This window comes from Synchiropus splendidus, chromosome 4 (assembly GCF_027744825.2).
Source record: "Synchiropus splendidus isolate RoL2022-P1 chromosome 4, RoL_Sspl_1.0, whole genome shotgun sequence".
In the NCBI taxonomy this organism is placed as follows: domain Eukaryota; kingdom Metazoa; phylum Chordata; class Actinopteri; order Syngnathiformes; family Callionymidae; genus Synchiropus; species Synchiropus splendidus.
Genome location: NC_071337.1, coordinates 22,059,837 through 22,073,979, shown reverse-complemented (window position 1 = coordinate 22,073,979; position 14,143 = coordinate 22,059,837). Strand labels below are relative to the sequence as shown.

Below are 14,143 nucleotides of genomic sequence, written 5' to 3'. Positions count from 1 at the left end.
TAGAAAAACTCATGTTTTCTGTAAGAAATTCAGAAGCAGGGCACCTTCTGTGACTGCTCTAGTGTGTCTGTTGTTGGCTCGAACACTGTGTCTTTCGATGTCTTGAGTCGATATGACTATTGACTGTTCCGCCTAAACTTTCCTTGATCATCCTCCTCTTCTCCAACATCCTTTGTCTAACATGTTCTCTGTTTCTCCTCTGCATGTGTCCAAAGCATCTGTGCCTACCCTAACTTTGTCTCCAAACTTCACAGCATCGGCTCTCCCTTTGATATATTCACATCTGAGCATGTCCTTCTGAGCCACTCCCAACGGCAACCTGAGCATCAGCAGAAATCTCTGCCACCTCTAACTCAGCCTCCTTTTTCCTTTAGCAGAGTTGGTTGCTTACATAGTTTCAGAGCAGCCAAAGTGCAATAATAATGTTTTGGATGGGACTTCACCGGTTTTTAGCTAGTCCAGTGTCAGCACACACACAAGTGTCTCGAGTTTATTTGGGGCTTATTCAAACCTCAGATTATCTTAAAAAGATGCTTATAAAAATGTAGTCTCTAGAAAAGTGTTTAGCCATCACTTTAGCTGCTTAGCATCCACTTAGTAGAAGACTATACAAACAGTCGCAATGCAGATAAAGGAGGTTGATGTCTGTATTCAGTAACAAAGCACAGATGTTTCATTTAATAATTGAACACCTGCTTTCTGGTTTGCCTTCAATCTCTTCATCTCTATGATTTATTTTCGGGGATGTCTGCTCGCCTCAAACTCCTCCAGCAGTAGAGGACTACACACAGTCCTGAACTGGAGTCTGTCGGTTCTGATGCTGAGACGTTGGGACAGGAATGTGGAGCCGCAGACGCCAAGATGCTTTACACTCCCGCTGCTTTGCACTCGCAAAGATAGTGGATTGTGTCGACAGGTTAGATTAGAGGTTTAGAACAGAGTCTGATTTCAAAATAGGGCTGGGTGATATGGCAAAAATATCATATGATCTTTGAGTTAGAAAACCAATTTTTTGTGTATTTTTGAGACTGGTTGCTGCTCTGTGTGACCAAACCATTTCTCTGTTAAACAAACTGAACTTATGATATCAGTACAGAAATGCCACTGGCTTTAAGAGCTGCAAAACACTAAATAGCTTATTGTAAAGGGTCAAATAAAAATGCAAACCGTAATATCTGATTACTGAACCCGATCAGAAAAGCTTCATCTTTATTTTTTTTCCATACCGCATCTCCATCAGATGAGCTTCTAGGGACTTACAGAACTTACAGACCGTTAACAAAGCCTTCGGCTGGAATGCCTTTTTGAGTCCAGACCTCGATACCAGATTGAGTTGCAGTTTCTGCCGAGGCTTGGAATTTGGGGTAACGGTGAAGTTGACAGCTGCTGCAACAAACTTGTTACTGAAATAGATTTTTTTTTTCTGGTCAGGAAGTTGTTGAACAATTGACTTTTTCTGTTCTGAAAAAGAATGACATCAGTGAGTGAAGACCCATTCAGATGTTCGGCTAGAGAAAGTCACTGAGTGAAACTAAGGCAGAATGGCACCTCTCAGTCTGTGGTCTCCTCAGCCGGTCTGAAGTTACAGCAGCTGACAATAGGGGTCTGTTTCTGAGCGACACACTGTTGTTCCTTTTAAAGACTGGCATCGCAGACCCCTCCAGAACCTTCTGTCCTGGTCAGATGAAGGACATGAGAGAAAAAGCTCCATTCAAACTCCAGTTGATGTTTCAGCTTGTGTTGTCCTTGTGTGCACTTTGGGAAACAGAAAAAGGACTGTGAATCATGAGTTGATGTAATGAACAGATATGATTGTCCACCTGACTTTAGGATTTGCAATCATCTGCGTGGCTCCTTGAAAGGTCCATCTGAGATTTGTCAGATTAAATGATCATTCTACGACCGGGGCTTGGTCACACAGTGCAGCTGACAGCCCTGTCTGGCCCTTTTTGAGGATCATTTAATATTTTCTGTCATTTTCATACTTTCTTATACCTCGACAGTCACATTGCTTTTGAGTTACAAACCAATTTTCTTTGCTTGTGGCGAGTGGGAGGGGTGAGGGAGTCTCGCTTTCTTTTTGTCCATGTGAGAAAGTTCATGTGGGGGCTGCTGCTCTGACCAATTAGCAGGTTAAAAGTTGATCAACCCCTCCCCCACGCACAATCTTTTCTGTCGTCCAAAAGAAGACCGTCACTCTGTATGATCTGTGGCACAGAAAGTGAAGTCCAGCTTCTGCATTCCTGCCAAAGTAACCTATAAAACCAGCTATTATGCTGGCATCTTTTCCAAAAAGTGGGGTCACGACCCTTTTGGAGGGAAGCTTTGGTATCCATGGTGACGGGAAGAGTCAGAGCAGGAAGCTAACAGGAAGTGGTGGTGTTCCACACACCATGGAGCCGCTGTTCCGTTGTCATGACGCCATGAACAGTTGCCGTGGTTACTGGAGTCATTCATGCAGAATGCTGATGTGGAAGACGTCGACTTGTGTCCTCAATGAGTGGATTTCAGCCCAAAATAACTCCGTTGACACCCTGCCAGTTCTGGAAATGGTACTTCAGCCATGCTGTCTGAGAATTCTTTCACCAAGAAATCATCAACTTTTCAGATGAAAATTGTATATATATATATATATATATATATATATATATATATATATATATATATATATATATATATATATATATATATATATATATATATATATATATATAGTTTGCACACCCCGCTGATGTTTTTTCTTTATTTTTACTACATTCTGCATTGTAGATACATGCTTACATATCTACTGAAGACATCAAACATGTATTGCAGGATATGTGGAATTGAGCATCAAGGAAAAAAAATGTCTAAAATATAAAACATGTTTGAGTCATTACTTCTTTGTTTACTATGGATATATAGGATGATTTGTCTGTTGTATGTCTGTTCTTCTCCGCAGTCTCTGGAACAACGTGTCACGATTGGCTGACATATACAGAGCTTTTGGGTTATTGTTTTTACGACTAAACGACAAAAAACGAATAAAAATGTATCTGGATGTGTTTAAGTGCCTGCTGTGGAGACTATTGTGATTTCTTACGTGATATTGAAGAAAAACAAAGCTCCGTACATGTCAGCCAATCATGATGCGTTGTTCCGCAGACTGCGGAGAAAAATGGACAGAAACTTCGCAAACTATTTAATGACAAACATCGCATTCTGTGCAAATAAATGCTATGCATGTGGTAGAGATAGCCTTGAAATCCTTTATTTAAATTTCCTCTGGCTAATTAAAACATTAAAAAAAAAGATATTGTATATGCCGGATGTGATGTCATCACTCCACGGCAGGTAGGACACATTTGATAAGCAGACACATTTGGTACCTACACAGACGTGTGAGAGCTGTGGAGAGGGTTGTGGACTTTGGTTCACAATCGTAGTTTTTAACTTATTTTTAATAAAAGGAACCTTTGATAATGACATTGGTCGACTCTGAGTCTCTGGATCCGTGTTAATTTTTTTAGATGGAGTTGTTCTCTCACGCAGTTGTCTTCCTTGGTTCACATCAACACATGCAGGTCTCCCGCAGCGCTGGCGCCTTGGCGAAACACCGTGGTGAAAATAGTTGTAGATATTTGTCGGTATTGGCGGCGGCGTCCTCTTCCGCGTCCCCATTAGGGTTCACACACTCACGCAGGCAACACTAATACTTCGACCCGGCATCAGTTAGGGACCATCAACAAATTCTAAAACGTTCATAGTATTCGTGAAATATTAAATAAGGCAAAGAAAAACAACCATTTTGGGAGAGAGAATTGTGAAAATGTTTTTCATCACACAAGAGAAAGGACTGACAGTTTGTATCATGGTTTTGAGAATAGAATATGCCTAATATCATTTATTGAGATACAGCAGACAGACGGCTCAATATAACCCCTAAATAAAACGACCGGGTTCTACGAGAGACATGAATTTCTACACTTGGTTAACTAACATAGACATAAACAAATAATGTTGCTGGAGACAAACTCCAGTAATAAAGTTTCAAGAGAGACTCTAGTGCGTACAACACATGGAATAGAATGAAAATGGATTTATCGTGATAATTATCGCCGGAATTACTACATTTATCGTGATAACTTTTTTTGTCCATATCGCCCTAATATAAATGTCTCCTTTATAGGTTTCTATAGCTTCGTTTTTGCAGTTGAAACCTGGTCCTGCTTCCGTGCAGCAGCCTCTATCCTCCCGAGAGACGCTGCCGGATCACTCCTCACCTTCTCTTAGGCGAGAAAACCGCATTATTCCACTTTTGCTGCCAAACAGATGGAAACGGAGCATCTGGATGCTCAAGACTGGAAGCAGATTAGCGAGCCGCTCACTCGCTGCCTCACCACTGAGGTGGACGCTTGTGTGTGATCCAGGAGATGAAGCTCAGCCAACGCTCTGTGACTATACGCAATTGGGTTAATCTGACACAGACCCACAATTGCGAGGCTGATAAAGCTTAAAAAAAAGTATGAGGCATTTGAATATTCTGACTCATAAATGCTCACCCTTATTTGGTGAATTCTAAGGGTTAGTTAGCAGGGATTGTTTAACTCCTGGACTGTGGACACCTGAATTCTCTTGTCAGCCTCATCGGAACTCAGAAATAAGAGTTGTACTGTCCCAGAATATACTTTGCTGTTGAGTGTTGGAGCAAGTAACTGCTCCAGTTGGGAATGCACACGACAATGCTGCTGGATTCTGCGTCCGTGCTGCTTCTGCGTTGGATGGAAATTTGGGGTAAAACAGAGTAAAATTTGATGTCTACTGTGTATGCGTGCTGTTATCAACAAGCGTGCTGTTTAATGTCAAGGACTGCAGAGAATGGTGCTGCTGCCCTGCCTGTTGTAATCCCCTATGTGAAAAACCGACAGAAGAAGATAAGGAAGACAGCCGTTTCTACGACTGGGGTGTTAAGCAGGTAAAAGGTATTCTCCACTCTTGGTGACAAAACATTAATCTGAAAGAGTCTAGAAAGAAGTCTCCTATCATTTTCTCAAGACCTTTGAATGCGAACAAAGTTCATCAATGTTCGCCACATTCAGGGTATCTCTCGGACACCACTGTGGTGAGAGGCCCTGATCATCCTGGTTAAATGAGTCAGTTTGCAAAACAAGTACCCAGTTGTCTGTGGATACTGTGCTGACAGACCTGCCTGACCCTTGATCAAAGGGTCTCGCTTCACTTCATAGCATAAGTGCTGCGATTTAGAAGAACATTTCCATCTTCTGGAGTGATTATGCGCTTCTTTGGCACTCGACCTAAACCTTCGCTTAAATCCTTGCTATGATCCGTTTTACATTCCTCGCACCACCATGCTCACAAACAAACAAGCCGGAATAGAAATATAAGCTTCTTATTCAAAGCAATAATCTGAATTGCTGGTTTTGTATCTGTTTTATCCCAAAATGTTATATATGTTTTTGCGCCTTAAAATGCTGGCAAGCTGATAATCTTAAATGCAGAGGTTGGAAATGGACACATTGACTGCATTACATTTGTATTGCATGTCACAATTAAACATTAAATAAGTCAATTGGAGCGTCTGGTTTTGCTACTCTGTACAGTTAGCATCTCAAGGCCAGTAGCGTGCATTAGCAATTGTGTTCATACAGTAAACTATGTTGATTTTCTGTCAAGTGCAGGTTTTAAAGTGTCTTCATACAAGACAGTGTCCATCTGTCTGACAGAACAAGCACACGGTTTCCCTATAAAAACTTTATTACTAACTTATAAGTTGTTTCTTGGGGAACAATCTGTGATATTGATTTGCTTCGCGTAATGATGGTCACTATCAAAAATGGTCTGAACATTTTGACAAACTGTGTTATTCATAGCCACATATTTTCAAAGTTAAATAGTTTATTGGTTTCACAAATGTAATTTATCTGATGTAATTTGGTGTCTCTCAAAGAAACGTGCTGAAATATAGATATTGTTGAGCCTTTTAAGGTGCAATATTGCCAACATTATCGGCCGATGACAAGTTTTGTGTCGATGTTATTGTCAGACACACGCGATAGTCTCCTTCTTTGTTTATTCTTTTCTTCTTAAACTTGCACTGTACATTCATCTCAAATAAAATTATGAGTAACAAGTCTCCCAGAGACACAGGCACTTTTGTTCTGCTTGTACTGTATATCAGTGTTGAATCAGCAGCTTTTCGTGGAGTGTAAAAGGCTGAAATACCAGAACGCTTGGCTGTACTCGACTGGACAAGGAGGAATTTGTAATCTACTGTCACACTGGATAGAGTGGTGCTGTTACCTGACACTGTGTGTGTGTTCATGTGAGTGTATATGTGCAGCTGTCCAACTGTATTATCACCTTTAACCTGGGGCCCCAATGTCATACTGATACCTCTTAACGAACAAAAACACTGGGTGGACACTCAGACACTCTTCACTCCACTGTAATTTGGGAGGCACAAAGCCGCACACACTCACTGCCAGGCCCTTCTGTAAAGGTTTAACATTGCTACATCACTGCTGTCGAGTGGCTGTGGAACAATGAAAGAGTTGTTTCCCACTCAGAAACTGATCCTCCACTAATCTCATGAACTCATAACCAGAGCTGCCGAACCTCACAAGGTCGATTTAAAGTGAAAGAAGAGATGAGCAGAAGGGGGGCGGGGACAAATGTCCCCGAGTGGCTCCTGATACTGTATCTGGCTGGGTTACATTTCAGTTGGTACTTTTGGTTGAGTTTGATAACTTTTCATTCAACTCAGAATTCATTTAGCAAATGTAACTGATCCTCGCTGTCAGCCTGACACTCAACATTGTGTTCTGGCCTCTCAATAATAATGGAGTCAAAATGTCATCCAACCATGAAATTAATAAAACAAAACAAAAAAATAAAAAAAATAAAAACCTCGAATAAAGCAGCACTTCCCACCCACTACATGAGGAGTACACTTCAAAGCTATTATGTCAATGGACAACCATGTTTTACCAAGAAGGTTCATTAAAATTCAGTTATGTCTGAGCAAAGGTTAGTTTGGCTCAATTCAACAATTGGAACTGTAAATACTAGGATTTTTATTCAGATTGTTGAGGTCCCAAACTTGGAAAAACTGTAGTAACAGCCAGACACTGTCGTCACTGACGGCATCAGTAGCAGCTGGACAACACGGAGTTATGCTACCTTGATCGTAGTATTTACGTCATTTAATTAGTAAAACGTGATACTAAAATGACGCCTCAGTGCAAAAAAGCAGACATGCGCGACGAGACAAGCTCTTATTGAAGTATGTACTTGGCGATCGTCTCCTGTCACTGTCGGCTCAAGGCGAACACTTTTCAGTTCTGTTGCTGTTGTCATGTTTCTGGCAACGTCTCTGCAGAGGTCTTTAGTCAACCTCTGCGCTGAGCCTTTTGAAACGGAAACTTTTAATAACTTCTGAACCTTGCAATTGCACGGTATATATATATATATATATATATATATATACATACATATATATGTAGTAATGATGTCGAGTGTCAGAAGAAATGATGACGCAACTTAAAAGAACCAAGGACAAGTGGCAACCAACGCCGTTGCTGGTGCTCTGTGGTGATCATTTACAGAACCTTCATCCTCTGACAAACAGGAGGCCTCAGTTCCAGAACAGCGTAGTTTGAATTAAGTCCTTCGTTCCTCTATATCAGAGGTGGGCAATTAAATGTCCCAAGGGGCCGGGTCATATATTGTGAGCGTTGAGAAGGGCCGTCAAACACAAAGAGAGGAGGACAAGAGAAAATTGAAAATAAAAATCATGTGTGATTATGAATCTACACTGTAAAAATGCATAGAAACTGTTGGTTTGTTGTGTTTTATTTAATTTAAACCACATTCCATTAAAAGATTGTCAATGTGGCTCATACATTTCAAAATGTACTTAAGGGACAAGAAATGCTCCTAAAATAGCCACGAGAGAAGATTTAGAAAAAATAATTAAACAAGAAGGTTATGTTTCAGTTACATCATAATAAACAAAAAACAATCCATAAGACAAAATGTCAGAGACAACAACAATGTCAGTTTTATAGTTTTGCTCTGACTCCAGGAGGGCCACATAAATACAGTCAGGGCCTCATTTGGCCCCCGGGCCGCACTTTGCCCAGGTCTGCTCTATATGAACTGGCACTCCCCCTCAAAAACACATAAGATCTAGCTTAAATTTGGCGATATTGCTCATGACTTCTTTCGCTTTCGAGCACTCACCCGTGCTTGTTTACAGGGTTGGTACCTCCAGATACATCAAAAGATGGCACCAGTATGGCACTCGTCTGCATCACAGTACCATGTATGGTGGTAAAAATATGGATTTTTTAAAATAGAAATTTCTTTGTATTCACAGAAAGAAAATTTCTGCTTTCTAATTATGTCTTGCTGAAATAGTGAAAACATTAGGGAGAATACTGGTATGTGGTTTATATGTCTCCTCTTCTGAAGAGTTCATTACTGCAGCATTAGAGAGCCCTCACTGCTCTTTAGACTAACAAGCAGATGTGGAGGCAGCCGAGGCTCCGACCCTGGAGGGTGAATAGCAAACCTAATCACTTCTTAGAACTTCAACATAATGATAATTGTGCTGGTAGCTAACACACCATGTTCCGTTCACTGCCGTTCAGGGAGTCATTGCTATATATAAAACACAATTCCATGAATATTGGAGATTATATTTATTATCAGAATGGCTGATCTTTCCAACTAACAGACTCATTTTCAGTGAAGATGCTTCCATTGCTTTTTATTTGAAGCTCTTTTGTGAAAATGGAAGCTCAAAAGAGATGGAGAGGTTCTGGTCTGCGTGTGTCAACTGTCTCTTGCTTGGAGAAATAAATCAGTGCCAGGCAAAGAGCAAGTGAAGCGCACTGATTCAACCAGCTGACACAGAACACAGCTGAATTCTTTATGTCGCCGGGCCCCTGAAGAAATGTGTGTCCGGGTGCACCAGGGTTAACAGTTGACACTCCGGCACCAGGTCGCCGGCGTCCGTCCATATTTTGCAGTTTTGTCAGAGGAGGAGTTTGTCCTGTCGTGATGGAGACTTAAGAGGCGATAAACACTGCGGGAGCAGGCAATGAACTGGTGCTACTGTTTAAGAGAGGGTTGTTGAAGAGCTTGGTCACGAGCAGTGTTACAGGTCATCTCACTCTTACATTCACCCTGGCCTTGTTTGTGGCTGTAATGGATTTCTGCATTCAAACATATAGCACTTATTTGTAACCAAACTCTATCTGGAGCATGTGACTCAACAGTCACAGCCTGTTACCTTCATTTGCTGAAACTTCCTCTCTAGCGCTACCATTAGGTTTCACCCCTGGAAAAGACTATCTTCTAACAAGCGGTCCTCGTGTCTAAATAAGCTCAATTTAAAAAGTGGCAAGAGAATTTACAAGAGTGAGTTGGTGGTTAAACTACAAACAAATTGTAAATAAGTGCTTTTCTTAGCATCTGACAAGCTACATATTTATTATTGTTCTTTTTTATTTTCCAATTTTTAAAGTCAAATGAAAAATGTTGTATCTCACTGGCAGCATATCAGTAAAACGCTAAGTGTCAGTTAGCTGCCTGAAAGAGGAGATGCACATAGCTAACTTGATTTATCACTGTGTTTCTGCTAAATGACTTAAGATGCTTATGGTTTTCATTTGGGTGACAGCAATCACATTTCCAGCGAATAATTTTGTCTGATCAATGAGGGATTCTGGGGTATTTTGGCAAAAGTAGCCAAAGGCGTCTTTCCATCTCGTGCAGTGAATTCTGCAAGGAAAGCAAAACAACACTGGGCTTCAGGGGCTTCTTCTCACACAACCGTCAGAGAGAGCTGCTGTTGAATCGATCAAACTGCAACGCACAACGTGGCCCGAGGCCCAACATGTGAAACAAAGTCAAATAAAGTCATCAACTCAACATTGTGTGATTCACGCTGGCTCAACTTTCACCAGCGCCTTGATTGAAGGCAACAAGTTCTCTTCCCCCTCCCGCATGTTGGAAAGGAATTTTCGGGAAACTCAAGAAGCTCAAGTGTTAAGGTCAAGTTGTTGCGCCTAAAGAGTAAATTTCAGCGCCCTGTCATGCAGTCACTGGAAGAATGATGTGAGATTGACAGAGTATTCCAAACATATCTGCCTTGTGTGTGTGTGGTTTTTGAAAAGCAGGGCATATTGAAAGTGCTCATATGAATATGCAGAGGTGGCCTTGCATTTCACACCTGTCAGTGATGCTCTACCATCCGACCATACCATTATTTATTATTTATTTATGACCACAGCTGGAGAAACAGTATCCACAGACATGGCAAACTTTATTAAGATTGTTCGCTCATTTGCAAAGTCGCAGTTTTGCATCAGAAAGACTCAGACGAGACAACCACATTTTGCTGACAGTGGCAAAAGAAACATGTCTCATAGAGCACAATCACCCAGCTTTCGATTCTGAAGGCCTCGGTCTGATTTCATACAACCAATACAGCGCAAGCAAGCTGAATTCTGTTTGGATAAAAACTCTAACTTAGCCAAACAACACTGGGATATAATATGACATCAACATGGAAAATATATTTAGTTTATCATATATATTATAAGTAGTATATTTAGGGAAAATACATTAAAAATGAAATTAACTTTGATCATAAATATGCTGATGATTTCTTGTTCAGGCCTTTTTTTGACACAAATGCTAGTGTGATTTAAGTGAGGTATTTGGAGGAATCATTTAAAACATCTTGCTCTGTCTTTAAATATCACAGAAAACAAATCATGTTAAAAAAATCAAATGTCATATTACTTTTTTCAATCTTGTATTTTCTGTGAATCACATTTCCTTGCTTATTCTTATTTTCAGAATATGGGTTTTCATTGGTTTGGATTCTTCTTTGCTGAAGTGAAATAACCAGTGAGACCAATCAAAGTTATTTCTCTTGTAGAATTTTCAATACTTCAGCAACGAATTCCGAAACAGCAATTTTATGTTGAAAGACTTTAACAGGTCTTGTTTAGGCTTTTATCTCGCTCCTTATGAAATAAAGCGCTTAGGACATAAACTGAGGACGTAGTGCTTAATTTAGCAGACTAGATATATTTACTTAAAATAGTGTTATTTTCTGCACCAGGTGTTGTTTTTTTTCCGTGTGAGCTTTTTCTATCTCGCGCCAAGATTCAACAGCAGCTCAAACAATTATGTTGCGTAACCGTAATACAGCCATTGCTTCTGCATCATTGTTGGAGAAGCCTTGTCAGTGCGTTCACCCAAACCTTCTGTGTCACGTCCCTCAGGCGGACGAACGCACAAGAGTGGAATAAAACTGATTCAGCTGCGAGTTCACTTCATGGGTCGCTGCCAGAAATGGTCGTCAGATCTGCTGATCTGTTTGTTGTTGTGATGGCGCCGGGTCCGACGCCTTTGATTGAGGGATCGGAAAGCTACTTCACATTATACAAGACTGTTTCATGCTGCCTTCGGAAGAAAACAGCCGGCACCTCTCATGATATTATTACCATGGCAACAGAATCAGGAAGCAACATTTTCATTGACCTTGTTGCCCTTTGCCTCATTTAAAGAGCAAGAACACGCTACAATACGTCTGTGTTTGCTGTTCAAATTTACTAGGACCAAGCAAAAACTGCCAAACTACTGGTTTGAGTGTGAGAGCAGCGCAGAGACTTCCTGCTCTATTTCTACTGCAGTAAACTCCCCGCTAGATGTTTTGGGGCAACTACAGTGTTGTATGTATTTATCTGGGGAAGAAGTGATTCAGTTAAATATTCATGACTTTTACACATATCAGTGATCAGACGATGTCCTGCTGTTGTACTTCAGTTGTAGATGTTCTGCTCGAGGACACATGAGCCGACTAAACCATGGTTGCTGTTGCGGGAACCTGGTGGGAAGTGGTGAAAAGAGGGAGACGTTAAATTGCAACATCACATCTGTTGGTGGTCGTGGTTCTGATGAATAGAAGAACGTGTGTGTGATGCTGTTTTCACAGCAACAGGAACTGTCATTTTCCCTGGAACACTAGTGTTGGGTGATTTACAGCCATGCAATGATGGTTACATTATTGCAATTGTGTTGCCTCTGTTGTACTGTCACAGGTCTGTGGGTTGTGTCTTTAGTCAAGGTTGCTTCGCTCCATACAACTAGGTTCTAGATATTTTGCTTGAGCATTTATGTGTCAAACCAGTGTTTGTCTTTTGCTTTCCCAATGTTCTGATCCACAACTATCAGAGGCTTGGTGACATGCTAACATGTAAGGTACCTGTAACCTAGCGACCTGCGTTTTCATTTTATTACAGGTCATCATGTTATATAATTGGTCTAGGGTTAACGGACATCATTGTCCGGACAAGGTTCCTTCATTTGTTGTGGGAACAAAGCAGAACATGAAATTAAAGGTTCTGGTTTCGACAGAATGAAGGTATTATGTAAGGGAAACTTTTAATTCCTGTTCTGTTATCAAACGGTATTCTGTTCAGCTGTGATGCGAAGGAAGGCTTCACTGCTTGTGAACAGAACAAACAAATCGACCGGTGAGGCGTGTTGTTCCTGATCTTCAGTGAAGTCTCTTTGACAATGATTGAACCGTTCATGATCAACACGAGTCTACTGAGCAACTTCTCCTTCAAGATAAGGGATGTCAGAAATAAGGTCCCATCCACAACCAGCAGTGATATCATTTGTTATATACACTGTATATGGCCTGGGGCATTATTTCAAAATGTGTGTTATGTAACACTTGCTGATTCGTATAAAGAAAGTCTCACAATGTGCTGCATCAGCTGTAGCTCATAAAAGAATTTGTCTTCCTGATATTAGATGGAATCGTGGTAGTGTAGTCGCCCAGAGGCTGATGATCTTCAGGCACTGGGAGGGAGTCAAGGGACTAGGCCAGAATGAGGAGCTACTACCTCCTTTTAGCAACATTGTATGGCCCATCCCTGTATGAAATCTGGACTCAGTCACGTGTGTATACATTTGGAAGTCTGAAGATGATGTATGATGATGACACATTCAGTTTCGTTGGCCGGAACAAATATGATTCATGGAATTTAAAAAAAATTGTAGCCAAAATGTGTTGGTGTCTTTTTGTGGACGCTGTGCACTGCCTCATTGACAGAGCTAATGTAGTGGATATGATGATCGCTGCCGTGACCTAAATTTGGCTCTGTGCTGCCTTTCATCTTCCTTAAAGCAGGTTTGTGCTCCAAATGAAGCCGACACAATGTTTCCTCTTCGCTCCTTTTGTTTTGGTCCTCCTTGATCTGTCACTGGTCTTTATTTCCTGGGGTATATTTCCCCTTTTGTTGTGGCACAGTCTTCCCTAATTTCTCCCTCTTGATGCTACTGTTTCCTCTGTCTGCAAAACTGCGTTCTCAGGTCCCACTTGGGGCTCTTTTCACCTCGGCTGCAACGTACACATTTGCCATCTGTTGGTATTTTAAGCTCTTTACAGTTCAGCTAATGCAGCTATAAATAACGCCCCGCTATATAAGGTTCAACCTACATAGTCAAGGTTGTGGAAAAGAAGGCTTGTAATTAATATGAATTTATTTGATGAAGTGAACACGGACCATAGGTAGGACAGTGAGTGCTAATGTGGTTCATTAAATCTTTTATCGCAACCGTAAGTCCGAGTGTACTTGATCCTCATCCCATAGTGGCTCTAACATTTTAGCAGCCGATTTATGAAATGTCCACTCACTGACTGACACCATGTCTTTTCTCTCCCCAGTGGTGGTGGTGGAGCTTCTGGTCCGAGGCCTGAAAAAGCTTCCTGAAGACATCGACTGGTCCTACTCAGGTCAGATTTCATTTGCACAATGTGAACTATATTGCCGATTTATAGCTTAATAATTCACACCTCTTGAAATGACATCAGATTTGTAAGAAAAAAAAAATCTTTGCAGACAGGAAGTGTCTGGCCTGATCTCTTGGCTGCCATATGGTTGGGTGACAAGAGCAAACTCAGCAGCAAGCCCCCGCTGGTCTAAGCTCAAACAAAGACACAGACAGTAATAGTCCCTCGAGAGGGAGATTAGCTTCTTAGAGTTGAAGGAGTACGACGCATCTCTACGGGTGATCCACGCTCTAAGTGTAATTGAACTTATTAACCGCCCTC

At 41.1% G+C, this 14,143-nt stretch overlaps 1 protein-coding gene across 5 annotated transcripts in view; it reads left to right on the top strand.

The window, feature by feature from the left end:
* Nucleotides 1-14,143, top strand: part of ptprz1b (protein tyrosine phosphatase receptor type Z1b) — a 49,792-nt gene that overhangs the window by 6,110 nt on the left and 29,539 nt on the right. For all 5 annotated transcript variants that reach the window (XM_053861958.1, XM_053861956.1, XM_053861957.1 and 2 more), the window contains exon 2: nt 13,757-13,825. In XM_053861958.1, the coding sequence (XP_053717933.1) occupies nt 13,757-13,825 (69 nt within the window). The remainder of the gene's footprint in view (nt 1-13,756; nt 13,826-14,143) is intronic.